This window comes from Stomoxys calcitrans, chromosome 1 (genome assembly GCF_963082655.1).
Source record: "Stomoxys calcitrans chromosome 1, idStoCalc2.1, whole genome shotgun sequence".
Classification (NCBI taxonomy): domain Eukaryota; kingdom Metazoa; phylum Arthropoda; class Insecta; order Diptera; family Muscidae; genus Stomoxys; species Stomoxys calcitrans.
The window spans coordinates 236,447,357-236,471,302 of record NC_081552.1 but is presented as its reverse complement, the minus strand read 5'-3'; the positions used below and the strand labels follow the sequence as shown (position 1 = coordinate 236,471,302).

Here is a 23,946-nt window from a genome sequence, read left to right as displayed (position 1 = left end):
AAATGAGGTGTTTTGTTTAGACTTCCAATAACTGTGCTAAGTATGGCGTAAATCGGTATAGAACCTGATATAGCTGCCATATAAACCGATCGGGGATCTTGCCTTCTTGAGCTTCTAGAGGGCGCAATTCTCATCCGATTTGGCTGTAATTTGGCATAAGACGTTTTATTATGACTTCCAACAACTGTCTTGAGTATGGTCAAAATCGGTTCATAACCTGATATGGCTGCCATACAAACCGATTTTGGGTCTTGACTTCTTGAGCCTCTAGAGGGCGCAATTCTTATCCTTCTCCCATGACCTTCAACATACGTATTCAATATGATCTGAATCGATCAATAGCTTGATACAGCTCCCATATAAACTTATTTTCCGATTTTGCTTCTTGGTCCCCTACAATGCGAAATTCTTATACGAATGAACTGAAATATTACACAATAACTTCTACAATGTTCAGCATTCATTGATGCTCCGCATCGGACTATAACTGAATATAGCTCCCATAGCATAACATTTCTAATTCAATATTCTTTATTTGCCTAGAGCTCGACAAATGCGATCCATGGTGAAGGGTATATAAGATTCGGCCCGCCCGATGTTAGCAAGCTCTTACTTGTTTTTCCTTACAATAGAGACATTTTTCCTTTACAAAATTCCAAAAAGATTTGAAGAAATAGTTTTCAAGCAATATAAGCAACATTTATCTAACCACACAAAAAACTATGTTCAAATCTTGTTGTTAATGATTTGTTGCCACCAAGTCTAACAAACATCAGCTCTACATATCAAAATTATGGTAGGAGCACATGGTTCAAGCATTCCTAAGGGGCTTGAGTGGCTGTACGACATGACATCTTACTTCACGCCCCTTCCCAATAAGCAAAGTACGTGGGCCACATGTGAATTTTTCAACACCTTCACCTGAAAAAATACAAAAAAAAAAATCCCAAAGTCAAATCAGTATTTTGGCCTGTCTGTCCATTCGCCACATTGATACACTTTAGACTTTTGCTTTGGCCAACAACAGCTGTTAGTTCTGTGGCCAAAACGCTTGGCAATAAATATGCGTTGCTACAATTCCAGCCAGACTTGGACAGACTAACTTAAAGTCATTTTGCTCACACAACAACAAAAACGTTTCTTTTTGGCAAAAAATGGGTTTTATAGAACATAAATGTTGTAGCCGTTGGTTAAGGGGGTGGAAAGAAGCAGACGGAACTTTTGTTGTTTTTGTCACACTACTAAAAAACTGTGGCTTGTTGAAGCGCGTAAAGCTTAGTGGAGGATCTCCATAAAAAAATAATAAATCGAAAATGAAATTTTAATTTTTTGGCGGACATCTTCACTGGATATGGTGGTGTTTGGCACTCAGTATTCTTTGTGCAATAGTCGCGTACAGGAGATTGACGGCATACAGCTCTGACTATAAAAGTCGGGGATGATGGTTATATCGAGTATAGTTTAACAAAAGTTAACTTAGCTAAAACAACAAATCATCAAAATGTTCAAATTGGTAATTTTTTAACATATTTTAGTAAATTTTTACTAAAGTTAAATAAATTTTAATTTTTTTTTGCAAAAAATTAAATTCCTTATTCGTCTTTACCTTTTTAGTCCGTTTTCGTTGCCCTCTGCGCCTTGGTGTGCTCTGCTTATGCCAAACCCGCTTTGGTGGCAGCCGCTGTACCCGCTGGTGTTGTGACCGCCACCAGTTCCCAGTACATTGCTCGTAATTACAATGGAATAGCTGCTGCTCCAGTTGTAGCTGCCGCTTATACTGCCCCAGTGGCTGCCGCCTATACTGCTCCTGTGGCCGCCGCCTATACTGCTCCTGTAGCTGCTGCCTATAGCGCTCCTGTAGCCGCCGCCTATAGCGCTCCTGTAGCCGCCGCCTATACCGCTCCTTATGCCGCTGCCTACACAGCTCCCTATGCCGCTGCCTACACAGCTCCCTATGCTGCCGCTTATGCTGCTCCTTATACTGCTGCCTACACCACCGTATTGTAAAAACGGACTCAACGCCTTGGCTGGAATTCTTTTAACATGGACTTTTTGTGATTTGTCTTCTTCTTCTTCTTCTTACATAATAGCAAAGCAAAAACTTTATTTTTAAAAGCTTTTTTGTTGGATTATATGTTGCAATTGAAATTTAGTTTTTAAATTATAATTGCATCATTTTTATTTTTGTATTTTTTTAATAAGAATTTATGATTTTTTTTAAGTTTTTAGAAAAGAAAATTTTACAAAAAAAAAAAGAAATAAACAAGACATGAAACATATTTAGAAAAATTTATAAAACCCATTACAATGGGAAGGGGTATACGAGCAAAAACTTAAGAATTTCTAACATCATACTACAGGGTGGTTTTTTAGGTATTATGTTTTTGGCAACACTGGTTTAAACAGCCCACGCACGCTTCGTGTTTTGATTCATCTTTAGTTTGGTCTATGATTTATCCATGAATCGTCTTACAAACGAACAACTCTTGAAAATTGTGGAATTTTATTGTCAAAATACGTGGCTCTGATAAAAAAGTTCATCGCGTTCAAATTGTCTTCAGCAACGAAGCTAACTTTTTGGCTCTATGGGTACTTAAATAAACAAAAATGTCGGTTTTGGAGTGAAGATCAGTCTGAAGCATTGCAAGAGCTACAAATGCATCTAGCAAAAGTCACAGTTTGGTGAGGTTTATGGGCTGGTGGCATCATTGGACCGTACTTCTTCAAAGATGATGCGAATCGGAACGTAACTGTGAATGGTAAGCACAATCGTGACATGACATCCAACTTTTGTTTGCCCAAAATACAAGAGCTTGACTTGCATGACATGTGGTTTCAACAAGACTAATTAAGGGGCGTAAATAACCAGAATTGTCGATTTTGGAGTGAACATCAGTCTGAAGCATTGCAAGCGCTACCAATGCATCCAGCAAAAGTCACAGTTTGGTGAGGTTTATGGGCTGGTGGCATCATTGGACCGTACTTCTTCAAAGACGATGCGAATCGTAACGTAACTGTGAATGGTGAGCGCTACCGTGAGATAATATCCAACTTTTATTTGCCCAAAATACAAGAGCTTGACTTGCATGACATGTGGTTTCAACAAGAATAATTAAGGGGCGTAAATAACCAGAATTGTCGATTTTGGAGTGAACATCAGTCTGAAGCATTGCAAGCGCTACCAATGCATCCAGCAAAAGTCACAGTTTGGTGAGGTTTATGGGCTGGTGGCATCATTGAACCGTACTTCTTCAAAGATGATGCGAATCGTAACGTAACTGTAAATGGTCAGCGCCACAGTGAGATGATATTCAACTTTTGTTTGCCCAAAATACAAGAGATTGACTTGCATGACATGTGGTATTAACAAGACTTATTAAGGGGCGTAAATAACCAGAATTGTCGATTTTGGAGTGAACATCAGTCTGAAGCATTGCAAGAGCTACCAATGCATTCAGCAAAAGTTACAATTTGGTGAGGTTTATGGGCTCGTGGCATCATTGGACCGTACTTCTTCAAAGATGATGCGAATCGGAACGTACCTGTAAATGGTGAGCGCTATCTTGAAATGATATCCAACTTTCATTCTGTTTGTAAAGCCTCGAAATATGCGTCTGAGACCCCATAAAATACACATATTCTTGATCGTCATGTCATTTTAAGTCGATCTAGCCATGTCCGTCCGTCCGTCCGTCTGTCTGTCTGTCGAAAGCACGCCAACTTTCGAAGGAGTAAAGCTAGACGCTTGAAATTTTGCACAAATACTTTTTATTAGTGTTGATCGGTTGGGATTGTAAATGGACCAAATCGGTCCATGTTTTGACATAGCTGCCATATAAACCGATCTTGGGTCTTGATTTATTGAGCCTCTAGAGGGCGCACTTCTCATCCGATTTGACTGAAATTATGTACGTGGTATTTTGGTATCACTTCCAACAATTGTGCTAAGTATGGTTTAAATCGGTAAAAAAAACTGATATAGCTGCCATATAAACCGATCGAGGGTCTTGACTTCTTCAGCTTTTAGGGGGCGCAATTCTTATCCGATTTAGCTGAAAATTTGCACGAGATGTTTTGTTAGAACTTCCAATAACTGTGCTATGTATGACGTAAATCGGTCCATAACCTGATATAGCTGCCATATAAACCGATCTTGGGTCTTGACTTCTTGAGCCTATAGAGGGCGCAATTTTCGTCCGATTTGACTAAAATTTTGCACGTTCCAACAACTGTGTAGTATGATACAATGATGATGATGATAAGTATGATACAAATCGGTTCATAATCTGGCATAGCTGTCATATAAACCGATCTTGGATCTTGACTTCTTGAGCCCATAGAGCGCGGAATTCTCATCCGATTTGACTGAAATTTTGTATGAGGTGTTTTGTTACGACTTCCAATGACTGTGCTAAGTATGGCGGAAAACAGTACATAACCTGATATAGCTGCCATATAAACCGATCTTGGGTCTTGATTTATTGAGCCTATAGAGGGCGCAATTGTCGTCCGATTTGGAAGAAATTTTTTGCAACGCCTTCTCTCATGACCTTCAACATACGTGTGTAATATGGTCTGAATCGATCAATAGCTTGATACAGCTCCCATATAAACCGATCTCCTGATTTTGGTTCTTGAGCCCCTACAAGGCGCAATTCTTATTCGAATGAACTAAAATATTATCCAATGACTTCTACAATGTTCAGCATTCATGTATGGTCCGAATGGGACTATAACTTGATATAGCTCCAATAGCACAACAGTTTTTATTCAATATTCTTTGTTTGCCTAAAAAGAGATACTGCGCAAAGAACTCAACGGATGCGATTCATGGTGGAGAGTATATAAGATTCGGACCGGCCGAACTTAGCACGCTTTTACTTGTTACTTGTTTTTAATGTCTCGACGTAGGTTGCATTTCATAGGTCAGGCCCCAATATGGATCTCTGGGCGGCTCCTAAGGTCAATTGCATCATTTCTGTGCCTTGGTTCGTGTCATTGATTAGTAGCCGATCTTCAGGTAGTTCTTCAATATTCTCATCAAGTTGAATCACATCTGCCCACCTCAGGGGGGCAGATGTGATTCAACCTTAGGGGGGCTGATGTGATTAAAGGCATTCTTGATGGCGTTAAAGGCATTCTTGATGTCTAGGTTCGCTAACGATACGATCGGTCTTGTTGAGTGACTGACATCCTGTGCCGCTTGCCCTGTGTGTACCACCAATTTTGGAGTTCGACTTCCCGGGTCGAAATACGTACTGTCTTTTAGAGAGATCTCCCCCCGCGGCTCTTATAGCTTCATCAAGTCTTGGCCTGATGAGACGCTCAAGTAGATTACCATCTGTATCTAGCATGCACAGTGGTCTGTACGACGGTGGTGATGTTCGGTTCTCCTTTCCGTTCCGATCGGAATTGGTATATAACCTTAATTGTTACTTAAAAAACCATAATCCTGTAATGCCTTAATCGCATTCGTAACCCCTTGTGACAAATGTAAGAAGAATTTCCATTAGAGAACTCTGTAGAATATTAATTTTTATAGCAAAAAGGAAATAAATGCATTTTTAATATTTGCATCACATACTTAAATGGTTTGTTGTCTCAATAAATCTTCATGGATTTCAACGGAAAGTAAAAATATCACCGATTCCCATAAATCGTACAATCCCACGGTGAGAGTAGATGCATTAGTCATTATCACAACAAGTATTTGTTTAACCCACACCACTACTTTGTTAACAAGGCCCAGTGGTGTGAGGGATTACCCAGCGAACTGCTCAAATAAAAACTGCATGCCTATGTTAAGGGAAGGTCGGTGGAGATTGCTGGAGACTTCGATGCCAAGACGTACACATTGGCGGTATGCATTGACATCGAGGAGGTTTTTAAAAATGTGAGAACCGCCACATTGATCCAGTCCTAAGACCAGTGCCGGGTCCTTAGGGATAACTCATATGCTAAGGAGCAGGTGGATAAATTGCAGGTCCCATGACGTAAATGTTGGGGAGAAGGTGGACAAGGCCACAGCGAGGCATTTTATCGCCACTTCTATGGATGACCACCATAACTAACCTATTACGAATGCTGACTGAGGAGGGATTTGAACACGACGATGTTATAATACTTCTAAGAGGTAAGGTTCCGAACCAGCTATGCAAAAGGTCCGAAATAGTCTTGCATATGGCATACAGGGTGGCTGATGAAAGCCGCTACCAAAAAAAAATGTAATAACTTTTTTTCTATTTAATAATAATAATTTAATAATTAATTTAATTAATTAATTAATTAATTTAATTAATAATAATTTAATAATTTAATTTAACATGAATAAAAGAAAAATGTATTCCATACACCGAAAAAAAAATGTAGCAATATTCATCATTGTAGCAATATTCATCAGCCACCCTGTACAATTAAGCTAGGCATCTCAATGTTAATTCCAAGAAGACTGAAATCCGCCTGCTCACGAGAATGACGAAGGTAGGCCATTATGACGCGCCATGTTTCCTCAACAGAACGATTTCGATATCTGACAAGGTCAAATATTTAGGATAGATCACTCCAGGAACCTTAATTTGAAGTGTCACATTCAGGAGCGTACCGCAAAAGCTCACAGACGGTGGGCACTATGTAGACCGGTCGTATGATCGAAATGGAGCCTGAATCCGAGAATAGTCCACTGGCTCTTCAGGAGCCTGATTAGACCAATACTTACTTACGCCTTAGTAGTTTGGTGGACTGCTATGGAGAAAAAGTGCCACATAGGGACCATACAACAGGCTCAGAGAACATGTTGTCTTGGCTTAGGCGGAGCGATGAGAACCACGCCCACTAGGGCACTGGAGACTATTCCAGATTTCCGACCCATTGACATACAGATTAAGTGTGAAGCAGCCACTGCGACTATGAGACTTAAGGTGATGAGAGATTGACCTCATACCATCGAGGTATAATCGAGGCGACGAAAGGAAACCCGGAGGGAATGGAAGAGGTTTGCGATCGGATACCTTAAATGAACTTTGAGGTCGAGTGGCAGACACTGCTGCCAGCGGCACAGTCTTGGATTGACGAAACCCTAGTATTACCATCTGGAAGATCATGTTTCACGGATGGAATAAAGCTGGAGGACAGAGTGAGCTTGGGGGATCGGAGATCTGTTTTAGACTGCCTGACTATAATCAGAGCGAGCATGGAGGAAAGTCAGGGTGTTCTTTATTCCCAAGGCGGGAAGAATAGACCACAGTACGACGAAGGATTTTGGCCTATTGGTCTGTCATCGTTTTTGCTGAAAACACTGGAAAGACTGATCGATCTGAAGGTAAGAGGGGGACTGACGCCGGAAAACTTCAGTGGAGCACAACACACATACCTCAAAGGCAGGTCGGTGAAGACGGCCCTTCACGAGGTGGTGCAGGAGGTCGACACGTCTCTCCGACAGAAGGATTACACTTTGGCGGTCTTCTTGGATATTGAGGGCGCTTTCAATAATGTGGAGATAGGGGCGATAGTCGCCGCACTGGACCGCATGGGGATTCACCCCTTAATCTCCCGATGGACAAATAATATGCTTTATGCCAGGATTATTAATGCTAACCTAGAAGAAAGTGGGGTCAGAAGGCGGGTGACCGGAGGAACGCCCCAAGGTGGGGTGTTCTCACCGATTCTATGTGACCTCGTGATTAATGAAATCCTAATAGATCTCGGTGGGGACGGCACGAGGACGACGTCGTGCTGCTGGTTCGAAGTGTCACTAAGGAGGTTGTAGCTATGGGCTACCAGAAATGGAATGAGGACCAACCCAGCGAAGACGGAGCTGGAGCTCTTTACGCGTAGATATAAGATACCGGAGTTCAGACTCAAGTCCTTGGACGGGGTGGCTGTCGAAGGAGGCGAGGTACCTAAGCAGTGTCCTCGATTCGAAACTGTCCTGGAAGAGGAACACCGAAGAAAAAAGCTGTAAAGCACTGTGTGCTTTTTACTGCTGCAGGTGGAGATCCGGCGATCACGGAATGCGTGAGGTGGTATGGTGTTAACGCCAGGACGGTAAGATCACGAACAGTCTTGGAGTACATGAAGGTGATTAACGCTTTCACTGAGGATGGCACGATCCGCTTTGTTTGGGTGCTGGGCCATAGCGGAATAACTGGGAATGAGAAAGCGGACGATTGCCATCAATTAACTTGGTTAACACGAAGCCTTTCGGGTCGACGCAGTCCAGTTAAGGGCGTGGGCTACGAATGCGCATGTAACACTGTGGAACCGCGAACTAACTTTTGGGTATCAAAACGGGACACATAGTGCATACGTGCTCACTTATGCAAAATCGGTGCGACAAGTGATAGCATGTGTAGGGCATGTGGGGAGGATGATGAGACGTTCGAGCATATCCTTTGTCATTGCGCGGCTTTCGCGGCTAACACACACCGGCACTTTGGTGAAGACACAATATCAGATATGAACCAACTTAGAATTTAGTTTGCTAGGACCCCATAAATTGTATATAATCTAGATCGTCTCGACATTCTGAGTCGAACTAGCCATGTCCGTCCGTCTGTCGAAATCACGATAGCGGTCGAACCCGAAGAGCTAGCCAGCTTGAAATTTTGCACAGATACTTTATATCGATGTGGGTCATTGGGGATTTGTAATCCAAATCGGTTCAGATTTGGATATAGCTCCCGTATAAACCGTAATTTTCATCCGATTTGGCTGAAATTTTGTTCATAGCGTTCTATTACGACTTCCGATAGTTGTGTCAAAAACAGTCCAAATCGATCAAGAACCTGATATAGCTCCCATAAAAACCGATCTCCCGATTTGACTTCTTGAGCCTTGGAATCTGCAATTTCATCCGATTTTGCTGAAATTTTGCACAAAGTGTTCTGTTAGGACTCCCAATAACTGTCCGAAGTACGGTCCAAATCGGTCAAGAACATGGTATAGCTCCCATATTAACCGACCTCCCGATCTGATTTCTTGAGCCCTTACAGGCCGCGATTTTTATTCGATTTGGTTGAAATTCTGCATATAGGGTTCTGTTATGACTCTCAACAACTGCGCGAAGTAAGGTCCAATTCGGTCTATAACCAGATATAGCTTTCATATTTTGGCAGAATCCATGGTGGTAAGTTCCCAAGATTCGACCCGGCCGAACTTAGCACGCTTTTACTTGTTTGAGGTTACTCTTTATACCCATCACCGAATGATGGTGGTATATTTATTTTGTCATGCCGTTTGCAACACATCGAAATATCCATTAGATGTTGCGTTAGGCTCCTAGACATTCATACCCAGTAGAATGAAAATCGGGCTATATTTGGATATGCAAATGCAAATTTTGCCCATAAACATTCCACTAAGGAAAAGGGGAAAACTTCTCACATATCAATGACTGCAGTCCGATTATCCGATCCTTTTTTTTAGCCGAGTCCGAATGGCGCGCCGCAGTGCGACACCTCTTTAGAGAGAAATTTAACATGGCATAGTACCTCACAAATGTTGCCAGCATTAGAGGGGGAAAACCACCGCTGAAAATTTTTTCTGATGGTCTTGCCGTGATTCGAAACCAGGCGTTCAGCGTCATAGGAGGACATGCTTACCTCTGCGCTACGTTGGCCTAATATTTGGATATAGCTACCATATAAACCCATCTCCTAATTTAAGGTTAAGGGCGCATAAGTTAATCGATTTTACAGAAATTTGGGTGTATACTAATTTCGTCATTCTGTTTGTAACACCTCGAAATATGCGTCTAAGACCCCATAAAGAATAAATATCCTTGATCGTCATGATATTCTATGTCGATTTAGCCAAGTCCGTCCGTCCATCGGTCCGTCTGTCAAAAGCACGCTAACCTTCGAAGTAATAGAGCTAGGTGCTTGAAATTTTGCACAAATACTTCTTATTAGTGTAGGTCGGTTGGGTCAAATCGGTCCATGTTTTGATATAGCTACCATATAAACAGATCTTGCGTCTTGACTTCTTCAGCTTATAAAGGGAGCAAGCGTAAAAACTATCCTGTGACGTAGAGTATAATAGGTTAGGTTAGGTTAGGTTGAAAAGACTGTGAGGATATTAATCCGCCCCATGTCACTATGGACATACACCTATGCCAGTAATCGGTTTGTTGTGCGCTCTTAATACTAAACAAGTAAAAAGGCCCACCACCTCGGGTATATATGTAAACCACCTTTCCTCCAAATTCGGTGGAAATTGCATACCTTATGCCCCATAGCAGCTATATCGAAATATGTTCCGATTTGGACCAAATACCAATAAGCACGAGTCATTGTTCAAGTGTGTACAACAAAATATTGGTCTTTTTAGTAGCTATATCTATATATCCACCGTAGCGCAGAGGTTAGCATGTCCGCCTATGACGCTGAACGCATGGGTTCGAATCCTGGCGAGACCATCAGAAAAAATGTTCAGCGGTGGTTTTCCTCTCCTAATGCTGGCAACATATGTGAGATACTTTGCCATGTAAAACTTCTTTCCAAAGAGGTGTCGCACTGCGGCACGCCGTTCGGACTCGGCTATAAAAAGGAGGCCCCTTATCATTGAGCTTAAACTTGAATCGGACTGCACTCATTGATATGTGAGAAGTTTGCCCCTGTTCCTTAGTGGAATGTTCATGGGAAAAATTTGCAATTTGCAATATCTAAAAATAAACCAGTCTGAATGATATACAACATGGATGTCGAAAAGCCTAACATCAGTCAATGTGTCAAATTTCAGTTAAGTCGGATTATAAATGCGCCTTTTCTGGGGCCAAGACTTTAAATAGAGATATCGGTCTATATGGCAGCTATATGCGAATCTTGATCAAATTGCAGAAATATGTGGAGGGGCTTAACTTAACTCGCTGTCCCAAATTTCGGCGACATTGGACAATAAATGCGAATTTTATGGGCCTAAGACCCTAAATCGGAGGAAAGGTCTATATGGAAGCTATATCCAAATCTGAACCGATCTGGGCCATATCGACGAAGGATGTTGAAGGGCCTAAGACAACTCACTGTCCCAAATTTCAGCAAAATCGGATAATAAATGCGGTTTTGATGGACCTAAGACCCTAAATCGGAGGATAGGTCTATATGGCAGCTATATCCAAATATGGACCGATCTGAACCAAATTGGCGACAAATATCGAAGGGCTTAACACAACTCACTGTCCCAAATTTCGGCGACATCGGACAATAAATGCGCTTTTTATGGCACCAAAACCTGAAACCGAGAGATCGGTCTATATGGCAGTTATATCCAAATCTGAACCGATCATTGCCATAATGCAGAAGTATGGCAAAGGGCTTAACTTAACTCGCTGTCCCAAATTTCGGCGACATTGGACAATAAATGCGAATTTTATGGGCCTAAGACCCTAAATCGGTGGATCGGTCTATGTCGCAGCTATATACAAATCTGAACCGATCTGGGCCAAATTGACGAAGGAGATAAAAGGGCCTTAGACAACTCACTTTCCAAAATTTCAGCAAAATCGGATAATAAATGTGGCTTTGATGGGCCTAAGACCCTAAATCGACAGATCGGTCTATATAGCAACTATATCGAAATATAGACCGATCTAGACCAAATCGACGAAGGATGTCGATGGGCCTAAGACAACTCACTGTCCCAAATTGCAGCGAAATCGGATAATAAATGTAGCTTTGATGGGCCTAAGACCCTTAATCGGAGTATCGGTCTATATGGCAGCTATATCCAAATCTCAACCGATCTGGGCCAAATTAACGAAGGATGTCGATGGGCCTAAGGCAACTCACTGTCCCAAATTTCAGCGGAATAATAAATCGGATAATAAATGTGGCTTTTATTGGCCTAAGACCCTAAATCGGTGGATCGGTCTACAATATATGGGGGCTATATCAATATATAGTCCGTTATATCCCATCTTTGAACTTAAACTGCTTATAGACAAAAAATATATCTGTGCAAAGTTTCAGCTCAATATCTCTATTTTTGAAGACTGTGGCGTGATTTCAACAGACAGACGGACAGACGGACAGACATCCCCCATCCTTCGGTGATGGGTATAAAAATGTAGATGTATGTAGGAGCCCCGGTAGCCGAGTTGGCAGCGTGCTTGAGTTACCAGTGCAGGGGTCGTGGGTTCGATTCCCGCCAGAAGTCTGTAAAGGACTGCCACTCTTACCTAACCTCACCTATGTATGTGTCCATTGGGGCATGGGGCGGATTTATTGGGTTGCCCAAAAAGTAATTGCGGATTTTTCATATAGTCGGCGTTGACAAATTTTTTCACAGCTTGTGACTCTGTAATTGCATTCTTTCTTCCGTCAGTTATCAGCTGTTACTGTTAGCTTGCTTTAGAAAAAAAGTGTAAGAAAAGTAAAAGTTCTTTTAAAAAATCCGCAATTACCTTTTGGGCAACCCAATATATCAGTAATTTGTTGGGCAATACTATACCCCATCATATCCGGGTTCAACAATTCAACAGCCGATGACTTTCGATTTCTGTTTTAAGCAAACCAACTATATAGCACCAACTTATCGCAATTCTTTAACGTTGATCATTTTTACAAAATTCTTTTACGGAATGCGGAAGTCATAAATGATCAAAATTGAAACACTGTTCCAACGCTGCTTGAATACTAAAAAAAACCAATAGGGCAGAAAGATAGAGTTATCGCAAAAAACTTAAAAATACTAAAATAGTATTGTGGCAAAAAACTTTGCATGCAAAACACGTAAGGCAAACAATATCGATTTATTAAAAAATCATTTAAACAAACAATTTATATAAATAATATACAAAGTATGCACAACACATTCACTTAACCATTAGCAAATAGAGGGAGCAACCAAACAATCGAAAGTTATATTTAAGGCAATTTAACCTTGTCCAGGCACATTTTATGACTTGCCATCACACCTTGCAGCAAGATGAGCTTGCAATCCCTAGAAGACCATGGGCTGGGGGTCTTGCGGTTGTTGAGCAGCAACTGCATGATTCACGCGATACCCACTGTAAGTGCTGGCGAAGGGTACAAAAGCGTTTTGTGTCTGAAAGAAGAGAGGAGGGAATAGAGGACCTGGGGCACCCACTGGTCCTGCAGCACGTGGAAACGCAGCACCGGGGTAGAAAGAAGGCTGTACGGGAAACTGGGCAGGTGGCCGGGGTTGGGCAGGTTGTGGCGGGGCAGCACGATGTTCGGGCGGTACATCCACCGTTTCTGCAGCTCCCTGTATATCTCCCGGTCGTGCTAGGATTTGTGGGCTCTGGCTGATTACAGCCATAGCAACAACAACAGCAATCTGTAATTGTTTCTTGGGAATGGGTATTGGCGGTATTTGTAGTAGTAGTAGTGGTGGTGATGGTTGTGGTTGTGGTATTGGTATTGGATTGATTTGCCAAAAGTTTGTTTGTTTTGAAGGATTTGGAGGGTTTGATAATCGTATTGGGAAGAGAATTTTTCATTAACAATTTGGAGGTGGATTTTGAAAAATGATGGCCTTCATTATTACTATCGTCGTTTTCTTCAAACTGAGAACGTTTCAAACTTACAAATTTAAACATTTTTCAAAACTTCGTATCGTTCGTGGGCTTAGACTATCTTTCACACTCACGTCACAAAAAAATTAAAAAAATTCAAATATTGGCAGTGCAAATATCCAGGCTGTATATTTTAAATAAAATAAAAATCCGTTTTGCCAATTTAATTTGGTTCACAATTTAAGGCTAAAAGCGATTTTCCGTTGCGATAGCCAATTGGCGTTCGATTCCTATTGTTGGTGGTGACAGTGACCGAGTGAGTGACTGGAGGTGATGATTTGTTTTGAAATAAGTTTAGCCGAGAATTGAATTAGAATTTCAAGCAGTAGTGATTTTTATAATTTTCTTTTGAATGCTTTTGTTTTTTTTTTTTGATACACCTACACCTACACCAATGCCAATTGATTTATCTAATTACAAAGCTTTGTCAAGCATACTCACACACACACACACACACACCTATTGTACGTGAGATTAGGATGGTTGATGTTTTGTATGAACATTTAGTGTATTGAAGGCACAAAGTATCCATGTAAGTGATGTAATTATGAGAACACATTATTGCAGATATCAGTGTGTTGGTCCACAATGTGTGGGCAGGGTTTCCCAATCTATATGAGGCAGATTTTTGGTCCAAAAGGGTGTTCCATAAAGCAGTTACTCAATTTAAATTCAAATATAGCCCGGTCTTAGCCATAAAGGGTAAGGATAAAACAAGTAAAAGCGTACCGAATCTTATATACCCTCCATCATGGTTCGCATTTGAGCTATATCAAGTTATTGACCGATATGCACCGTACACACAGTCAGTCAGTCTAAAACAGATGTTAGTCTCTGGTTTCTCAATGTAAACTCCCAGGCCCACTCTGTCCTCTAGCTTTGATCCATTCGTTTAACATGATCTTGATGGTCAAATGGCAGATCAGGTGGCAATACTGGGTTTCCGTCACTCCAAGACTGTGCCGAAGGCAGCAGTGCCTCGCAATCGACTTCCAGATTCATCTCAGGTATCCGATCGAAAACCTTTTCCCTTCCTTCCAGGTTTCCTATCGTCGCCTCGATTATACCGCGATGGTGTGAGCAGCTCCCATTCTCAATCCATTCTCCCATCGCCATAAGTGTCATAGTCGCAGTGGCTGCCCTGACACTTAATCTGTATGTCAATGGGTCGGATATCTATAATAGTCTCCAGTGACCTAATGGGCGTGGTCCTCGTCGCTCCGCCTATGCCAAGTAGTAGTAAAGCCGATTTAAGATAAGTTCTAACTGGGTTTTCGTTAAGCGAGGTATGTCACACATACATTTGAGAGTCCTCCGTAGTTGCCACATATTTATTTATCCTGTTGTGTGTAGGGGACATAGGAAATTCAAAACATAGGATATGCGATCCTCGTGGAAGATTGAGCTAACTTCCTCGTGGAAGTTAATATAAACGTCTCATCTGTAAGTCGTCTATGGCAACCCTACTAAATGTCTCATAAACATTGTATTAAGGAATGGGGGATACTTCTCTCACATCAATGAGTGCAGTCCGATTAAAGTATAAGCTCAATGGCAAGGGGCCCTCATTTTTATGCCGAGTCCGAATGGCGTGACACATAGTTTTAACATGCCAGGATATTTCTCATATGTAGACAGCTTTAGTAAGGGGATAACCATCGCTGAAATTTCTAACTTCTGTGCCACGGTGACCTCCCAAAATATTGTTTGATTTCATTGCAACTGTGACTTTTATAAGAGTTCTCGTGACCTGAAGCAAATATCCAGACCAGCTCCTATTTACATATAACTATGGATATGGTAGTGGAGTTATAATAAACTAGGATGATTAATATATTCATGGTGGTGGGTATCCAAAGTTCGGCACGGTCTTACTTAATACGTTTTCATTTGTTTTCCATTAATTACACCCTCCACCATAGGATGGGGGTATACTAATTTCGTCATTCTCTTTGTAACACCTCGAAATATGCGTCTGAGACCCCATAAAGTATATATATTCTTGATCGTCATGATATTTTAAGTTGAACTAGCCATGTCCGTCCGCCTGTCCGCCCGTCCGTCTGTCCGCCCGTTCGTCTGTCCGCCCGTCCGTCTGTCCGCCCGTCCGTCTGTCTGACCGTTCCTCCGTGTGTCTGTCGAAAGTACGCTAACTTTCGAAGGAGTAAAGCTAGGTGCTTGAAATTTTGCACAAATACTTCTTATTAGTGTAGGTCAGTTGTGATTGTAAATGGGCCATATTGGTCCATGTTTTGATATAGCTGACATATAAAACGATCTGGGGTCTTGACTTCTTGAGCCACTAGAGGACGCAAATATTATCCGATTTGGCTGAAATTTTGCATGAGGTGTTTTGTTATGACTTTCAACAACTGTGCTAAGAATAGTTCAAATCGGTTCATAACCTGATATAGCTGCCATATAATCCGATCTGGGGTCTTGACTTCTTGAGTGTCTAGAGGGCGCAATTCTTATCCGATTGGAATGAAATTTTGCACGACGTGTTTTGTTATGATATCCAACAACTGCGTCAAGTATGGTTCAAATCGGTCCATAACCTGATATAGCTGTCATATAATCCGATCAGGGGTCTTGACTTCTTGAGCGTCTAGAGTGCGGAATTGCTATCCGATTTGGCTGAAATATTGCATGACGTGTTTTGTTGTGACTTCCAACAACTGTGTTAAGAATAGTTCAAATCGGTCCATAACCTGATACAGCTACCATATAAACCGATATGGGTTCTTGACTTCTTGAGCCTCTAGAGGGCCCAATTCTTATCCAATTGGAATGAAGTTTTGCACGACGAGTTTCGCTATGACTTCCAACAACTGTGCCAAGTATGGTTCAAATCGGTCCATAACCTGATATAGCTGTCATATAAACAGATCTGAGGACTTGACTTCTTGAGCCTCTAGAGGGCCCAATTCCTATTCGATTGGAATGAAATTTTGCACGACGTGTTTTATTCTTACTTTCAACAACTGTGTTAAATAAGATTCAAATCAGTTCATAAACTGATATAGCTGTCATATAAACCAATCTGGGATCTTGACTTGTTGAGCCTCTGGAGGTCGCAATTATTACATGAGGTGTTTTGTTATGTCTTTCAACAACTGTGTTAAGAATAGTTCAAATCGTTCCATAACCTGATAAAGCTGTTTAAACCGATATGGGTTCTTCACTTCTTGAGCTTCTAGAGGGCGTAATTCTTAACCGATAGGAATATTTTAGGAAATAGGAAATTTTGCACGACTTGTTTTGTTACGATATCCAACAACTGCGCTAAGTATTGCTCAAATCGGTGCATAACCTGACATAGCTGCCATATAAACCGATCTTGGGTCTTGACTTATTGAGCTTCTAGAGGGCGCAATTATTATCCGATTTGGCTGAAATTTTGCATGAGGTATTTTGTTCTTACTATCAACAACTGTGTCAAATAAGGTTCAAATCGGTTCATAACCTGCTATATATGCTATATAAACCGATCTGGGATCTTGACATCTTGAGCCTCTAGAGGTCGCAATTATTACCCGATTTGCCTGAAATTTTGTACGACGGATTGTCTCATGACCATCAACATACGTGTTTATTATGGTCTGAATCGGTCTATAGCCTGATACAGCTCCCATATAAATCGATCTCTCTATTTTACTTGAGCCCACAAAATGGCGCAATTCTTATTCGAATTAGCTGACATTTTACACAGGTCTCCAACATATAATTTAATTGTGGTTCAAACCGGACCATATCTTCATATCGCTCTTATAGCAGAGCAAATCTTTCTTTTATCCTGTTTTTTGCCTAAGAAGAGATGCCGGGAAAAGAACTCGACAAATGCGATCCAAAGTGGAGGATATATAAGATTCGGCTCGGCCGAACTTAGGATGCTTTTACTTGTTCATAATTTCACACGTCTGGCTAGATCATCTTAGAATATCATAAACTTTCATAATTAATATTTCTCATAGAGTTGGCGTTTACTATTGGATTGCCCGAAAAGTAATTGCGGATTTTTTATATAGTCGGCGTTGACAAATTTTTTCACAGCTTGTGACTCTGTAATTGCATTCTTTCTTCTGTCAGTTATCAGCTGTTACTTTTAGCCTGCTTTAGAAAAAAAGTTTAAAAAAAGTATATTTGATTAAAGTTCATTCTAAGTCTTATTAAAACTGCATTTACTTTCTTTTAAAAAATCCGCAATTACTTTTTGGGCAACCCAATATTTATGATTGTTGCAAACAGAATGACAAAATAAACACCCCACCTTTAATGGAGGATATAAAAAGAATCTAACAGAAAATAAAAAGAATTGATTACCTATTGTGTAATGTTCTCTAAACACCACGCCAATGTCATAAATCAATAAAAAAATGTTCAAGCCGACACTTAATTGCCAATGTTCTGATTAGACTATTCTTGTAGCTGAATTTTAAATGTGTCAGTATTACGCTCAACACTGAATATCCAATTTAGTTCCGGTCTATGTAAAAGGGAATTTAATTGATGAGAAAAGTTTTTGTTTTGACCACTAACCCATTCTAATCGTTTGCCCAAAATGGAGTTAGAGACTCTGTACACATGTCAGGGATCCCCAAACCAAGTGCAGGGGAGACATATCATTAGAACACCACATGCAAACAAATGAGTTTATTTAAAAAATAAAAATACATATATTTTTTGTTTATTTTTTCTCCACATATCACCAAACTAATTTGTATGCAAATGTGGTGGCATGAGTGCTCGCATGATGATTGTATTAAAAAAGAATAAAAAAAACAAAACTGAAAACGCATATATGTCGAGAGAGAAAAACAATAAATCGTAGTATGGTGTATTTTTTCGCTTTTTTATTGTTTAGATGAACGACCTTTGTGGAGTAATTATGAACAATTTATAAGTGTTGACAATTGGAACAATTTAACGGCCTCACACTTTATGGGTCCATAACAACATTCCGAAAGTTTAAAATTTTTCACAACAATTACAACGATGAGTGAGACTATTGGTAAAGGAAAACAAATGTCCTTGCTCCCATTTGGCCTTCGCAAAATACGGAATGCTTTGAATGTACCTAAGACAGTAATTATGTCAAGAATGAAATACTGTTTAGCCAAAGTCGAAGCAAACGCTTTCACTGGGCCATGATTTTCGAATAAGTAACTGAATGGGCCGAACTCTATACAGAAAATGGGTAGATTAGACACAGGCATAATGTCGAGAAAAGTACAAGGCATTGCAGGAAGTACTATGGATTGGGAAAGGGAGAGTTAGGTTCGGGAGAGTTAGGTTCGCTGTAATATAGCAGTCAAAATACCATACAAGAGTTTGTCTGTGCATTTGTGATTGGTCGGAGATCAGAACAGCTTTTATTCGCAAGTACTGTAACCACAGTCTACACAAAATACACCAGGACAAAATAGTTTAAAGATTTATTTCACAAGTGCTTACTTACAAAATAGAGGAAACCAAGTAAGAGCATGATAAGTTCGGCCGGACTGAATCTTGGGAACCCACCACCATGGATTCTGCCAAAAATGTATACCAAACAAGTAAAAAGGCGTTAAGTTCGGCCCCGCCGAACTCAGGTATATATCTAACCATATTTCGTCAAAATTCGATGAAAAATGCATACCCTATGCCCCATAGCATAGTAATAAGAGCAAGTCATTGTTCAATTGTGTATAACAAAAAATTGGTCTTTTTAGTAGCTATATCTAAAAATAACCCGATCTGAATCATAAGACACGCATGTCGAAAAGTCTAATACAAGTCACTGTGCCGAATTTCAGCTAAATCTTTTGTTTGTAGGTTTGTTTGTATGTTTGTGTGTTCCTTATAGACTCAGAAACGGCTGAACCGATTTTCTTAAACTTTTCACAGATGGTGTTTAATGACCCCGTGGTGAAAATAGGGACTTAATTTTTTGATATCTGAAGGGGGGGCGGACCTCCCCCTTACCCTAACGCCAGATCTCGGAGATGGGTGGTGCGATTTAAGCGAAATTTTGTGTGCTCTCATATAGTACCCTAAAAATAAAAATTTGGTATCCAAATTTCGGATGGGGTACCTAGGGGGGCTGCCCCACCCTAAAACCTTCCCAACATATATTTAGATCAATCACGACAATATGGGACTCAAAAGAAAGGTATTGAGGATAAGAAAACGTATCTGATATCCAATTGTCGGAACAAGTGCTAGGGGGACCACCCCAAGCCCCAAAACACCCCTAAATCGGACATATTTACCAACCATGGCAATATGGAACTCAAATGAAAGGTATTTGCGAATAGAATACAAATCTGATATCCAAATGTGGGACCACGTTTCCGGGGGTCCACCCCTTTTCCAAAACACCCCCTAAATCGGACTTATTTACTAACCCTGTGAATATGGGGCATAAATAAAAGGTATTTAAATGCAGAATACGAAACTGATATCCAAATATGGGACCAAGCATTTGGGAGGCCGCCTCTCACCAAAAACATCCCCCAAAGGGGACAAATTTACGACCATAACAATATGGGGCTCAAATAAAGGTATTTAGGAGTAAAACATGAATTTGATATTGTTTAGCATAGTGCTAAACTTTTGCTCAGCACTGTAGTGCTAAACTTTTGCACATAACTATAACTAGCGGGTTGTCACTGCATGCATATGCAATGTATGTGTGTGTGTCAGCAGCCGCTAGTTACAAGTTTTTTCATCTCATGGTTGTTGTTGCCGTCTGCTGAATTCAATCAGCAGCCGGCTTCAGTGACAAAAGAAGAAGTCAAAATAATTATTAGTGATCGATATCTTAAACAAAACGTTCGCTCTCCCCGTGACAACAAACAAAGGCAACAAAAAAGGGAATTAGAATTTTTGAAAATTAAGAACAAATGTGAATGTGAAACCAAGTGTATAAAAAAGAAAATGTACATAAATCAACTTTTGTAAACCAAAGAAAAGAAAACAAGTTTAATAAAAAGACAAAAATTGGAAAATAACAAAGTTCAAAATCTCAAATTACAACAAAAAAAAATGAAAATGAATTTTATAAGCTAAAGTGAAAAAAAAATACCTTTGAAAACCCCATATCAAAATTGCACTTTCCCTTGAATTTTAAGTGTTAAAATATATAAAAATCTAACCTATAATTGCACTTGTCCTATGTTAAAAAAAGAGATCTCCCTATATACTTACCAAGCTATATCCTTACCTACCTATATACTTACCAAGCTATACACTTACCTGCCTGTGTACTTACATGCCTATACCTACTTATATATGTTAAACCATAAATACATAAAAATTCTATTACACCTTTGTTACTATATTGCACTTACCCATCGTTTTGATACATAATAAATTTGGTCCATTCGAAGCCGAATAAGTGAATTTGTTTTACAACAAATGTACAAGTGCGTTTAATTTTTTGTGTGGAAAATTATATAGTCAGTTCAAAAAATATACATATACATACCCCATAAAACGGTGACACTTACGTTTCTATCTAAAAATAAAAATACATATATATATATATATATATATATATATATAAAAATTGTTAAAAAGTTACTTACCTTGTTGAAAGAGTTGATACTTACCAAATTTTATAAAAACCTTCCCGCAAAATTTGTAAAAAATTACTTACCTCAAGAATTTGTGAAAAGTGCAAAAACAAAAACATTGTGAGTCTGAGCTGGCAACAGCCAGACAAGATCAAGTGAAATTTAAGTGCTGCAAAAAGCGGAACAAATTAATTCAAAGCCACTTTAACCAAACGCGGTACGGTTCGGTAAAACCCAACAACAAAATTTACAAAAAATTGAACATTGAAGAGTTCTAGAAGAGTATAGAAGAGTCTACAGCTCCGCTACCACAGTACCGCTAATTCAGCCACTGCAACCAAAGGAGCTTCACACACTCTCTTACACAGACACACAGACACAAAGAGATCAAAGTGAGTACAAGCTTGTTTTTCGTTTTTGGCGCGACAAGCCAACGAAATATACTGGTTGCTGCTAGAAAAATCTCCACCTACATTTGTATGGATGGAATTGTTCCTGCCCTTTGCTTGACCCTGTATATTTTGTATGTTTGACCCGTGCAGTTTTTAAAATTGGAAATTTGTTTGACCCGTATACATAAATTTTTGCGGTAAAAATCCTTGACCCTTGTCTTAAAGTTGCCACGTTTGAATTTGTTTTTTGTGACTTTTGCGTGGTTTTATATAAAACGAACTAACCTTATCACAATTGCTTTTCGCAAACATTTTTTGAGACAGACACCGCCATCGTGGTCGTTTGGTAAAGAGGACATTTCGCCGAGATTAAAGAAATATTTTAACAAAAAATAAAGTTCATTTTTGAAAATTTGTAACTTCGTGAAAGAATTTCATAGCGACCCCACGTATGCACTTGCCTTATACTATATGGTGAAGTGACCCAAATCAAACATTTTTATTGGCGTCGTTTTTTGTTGTGGTTTTGTTTCGGATTACAAATCTGAGGAACCTTTTTCGTTTCCTGTGCGGAATTTTTGGAATTGATGTTTATGTGACCCTTTCTACCGAACTCATTCTTCTGATTGTTTGATGTGATTGCTGACACTCTGGTTTTACATCTTCTGTTTTTGTACATTGTGAAGTAGAATACCTGATACGTTTTCCAAAGCCTACTTCTAACCCACCAAGGCGAAAATTGAATAAATTTTTCCATTTTTTGTGCCTAGAAATCGGGATCTGACCCTTCAAAAAGTAAATTTCTGAATAGTGGTCATACACCGACTGAGATTAACATTTTGTTTTGTCTTCTCATTCTTTGGTTTGGATAAAAATAAAGCTTGAAGGAAGAAATTTTAAACAAAATGGAGAAGGCAAAGTCTAAGAGCGATAGATTTGCGAATAGCGTCAACGATTTAGTAGATTTCGACAACACATTTGCAGCTGCAAAGTCCGATGATAATATACATAGTCTTGAGGCTCTAAGGGTGGAGTTAGATTCATTGTGGGACAACGTCAAGAAATCGTACTTAGACAGTCGCGATCATATCACCGCGGCGGAAGAGACCGCCATAGATAAGAACAAGCTTCGATCTCATTACAAAGACGCGCGGGAATGCTACATGCGAGCCATAGGCGCCCTAAATGCGGACATTATGGCTTTGAAGGATCAGGCGAACCAAGAGAAGAAGGAGAGGGAATCTTTGCAGGATGTGGACTTCACGCCAGTTTCAAGGCTTCCACCTTGTGACACAGACACTTTTAAAGGTGGGTACACAGCATGGCCTACCTTTAGGGACCTGTTCAGTGCCATTTACATCAAGAACTCAAAGCTGAGTAACGTTGAGAAGCTCTTCCATCTTACGCAGAAGACCTCTGGGGAAGCAAGGGAAATAATAAGTCATGTTCCTCTTACAAATGATGGGTTTTTGTTAGCTTGGGCCAATCTTACTGATCGGTATGAGAACAAAAGGATGCAAGTCAACGAACAGTTAAAAAATCTTTTTAACCTGCCAAACGTTACAATAGACTCCTCTCAAACGGTTCAGAAGTTACAGCGAATTGTTAACACAAGTCTACAGACACTGGAGACACTTGGAGTAGATGTTAAAGGATGGGACCCACTTTTGATTTATCTTTGTTCTGCAAAATTACCGAGGCAATTTCTAGAGGAGTTTGAGAATTCACTGGAAGATTGCAAGATCCTTCCAAAATGGGCAGAATTTGATAAATTTCTGACCCACAAATTTAAGACACTCGAATCTGTCGGGAATATTAAGCCGTCTTTCAGTAAGCAAAACCATAATAGGCAAGATAACTACAAAAATAATAAGTTCGTCAACAGTTTTCACACCAATGTTTCACAAAAGACACAAAACTCAGGTACAAACAATAGCGGCAATACACAGCAAAATACAACAATTCGGACCCAAAATACAAAATGCTGCCAAATTTGTAAGGCCACACATTTTATTAGGGATTGTCCGAAATTTATTGAAAAGAATATCAATGACAGAATTCACGTAGTGAAAGTTTCGCACTTATGCTACAATTGTCTGTCGACGAATCACGGTGTAAAGGAATGCAAGAGCAAGTTTACATGCCGCGAATGCAACTTGCGACATCATACAATGCTACATAAGGGACAAGAGAACCAACCTTGTAATCAAGACTCAGCTAGAGATGCAGCACAACCTAGTACTAGTGCTGCAGCTCTTACAACTCGTATACAGTCCACACCAGACACACAACAGAATAACATTGCAACTTTGACCCTTCAGGATAATCGAATTTGTGAGCATCATCCTGGGGGAACCTTACTTTTTACTGCTATAGTGCAAATAGCATCTAGAGGACAGCTATTCGATGCCAGGGCAATTATTGACTCTGGATCGCAGTCCACTTTCATTACGGAAAAACTCAAAAA

The 23,946-nt window shown here is 40.0% G+C and overlaps 2 protein-coding genes across 3 annotated transcripts; one reads left to right on the top strand and one right to left on the bottom strand.

The window, feature by feature from the left end:
* Positions 1-1,425: 1,425 nt before the first annotated feature.
* On the top strand, positions 1,426-2,203 carry LOC106093740 (vitelline membrane protein Vm26Ab). The gene is made up of 2 exons (XM_013260874.2): positions 1,426-1,513; positions 1,615-2,203. The coding sequence occupies exons 1-2, from the start codon at positions 1,502-1,504 to the stop codon at positions 2,005-2,007; spliced, it is 405 nt and encodes a 134-aa protein (XP_013116328.2). The 5' UTR covers positions 1,426-1,501; the 3' UTR covers positions 2,008-2,203.
* Positions 2,204-12,726: 10,523 nt separating this feature from the next.
* On the bottom strand, positions 12,727-13,833 carry LOC106093734 (uncharacterized). 2 transcript variants are annotated; one of them, XM_059360242.1, is made up of 2 exons: positions 13,544-13,833; positions 12,727-13,305 (listed from the first exon to the last, which is right to left on the bottom strand). In XM_059360242.1, the coding sequence occupies exons 1-2, from the start codon at positions 13,553-13,555 to the stop codon at positions 12,937-12,939; spliced, it is 381 nt and encodes a 126-aa protein (XP_059216225.1). In that variant the 5' UTR covers positions 13,556-13,833; the 3' UTR covers positions 12,727-12,936. The 2 variants fall into 2 exon arrangements, with proteins under 2 accessions (XP_059216225.1, XP_013116321.2); XM_013260867.2 differs by having other exon boundaries at positions 12,727-13,293.
* Positions 13,834-23,946: the final 10,113 nt, after the last annotated feature.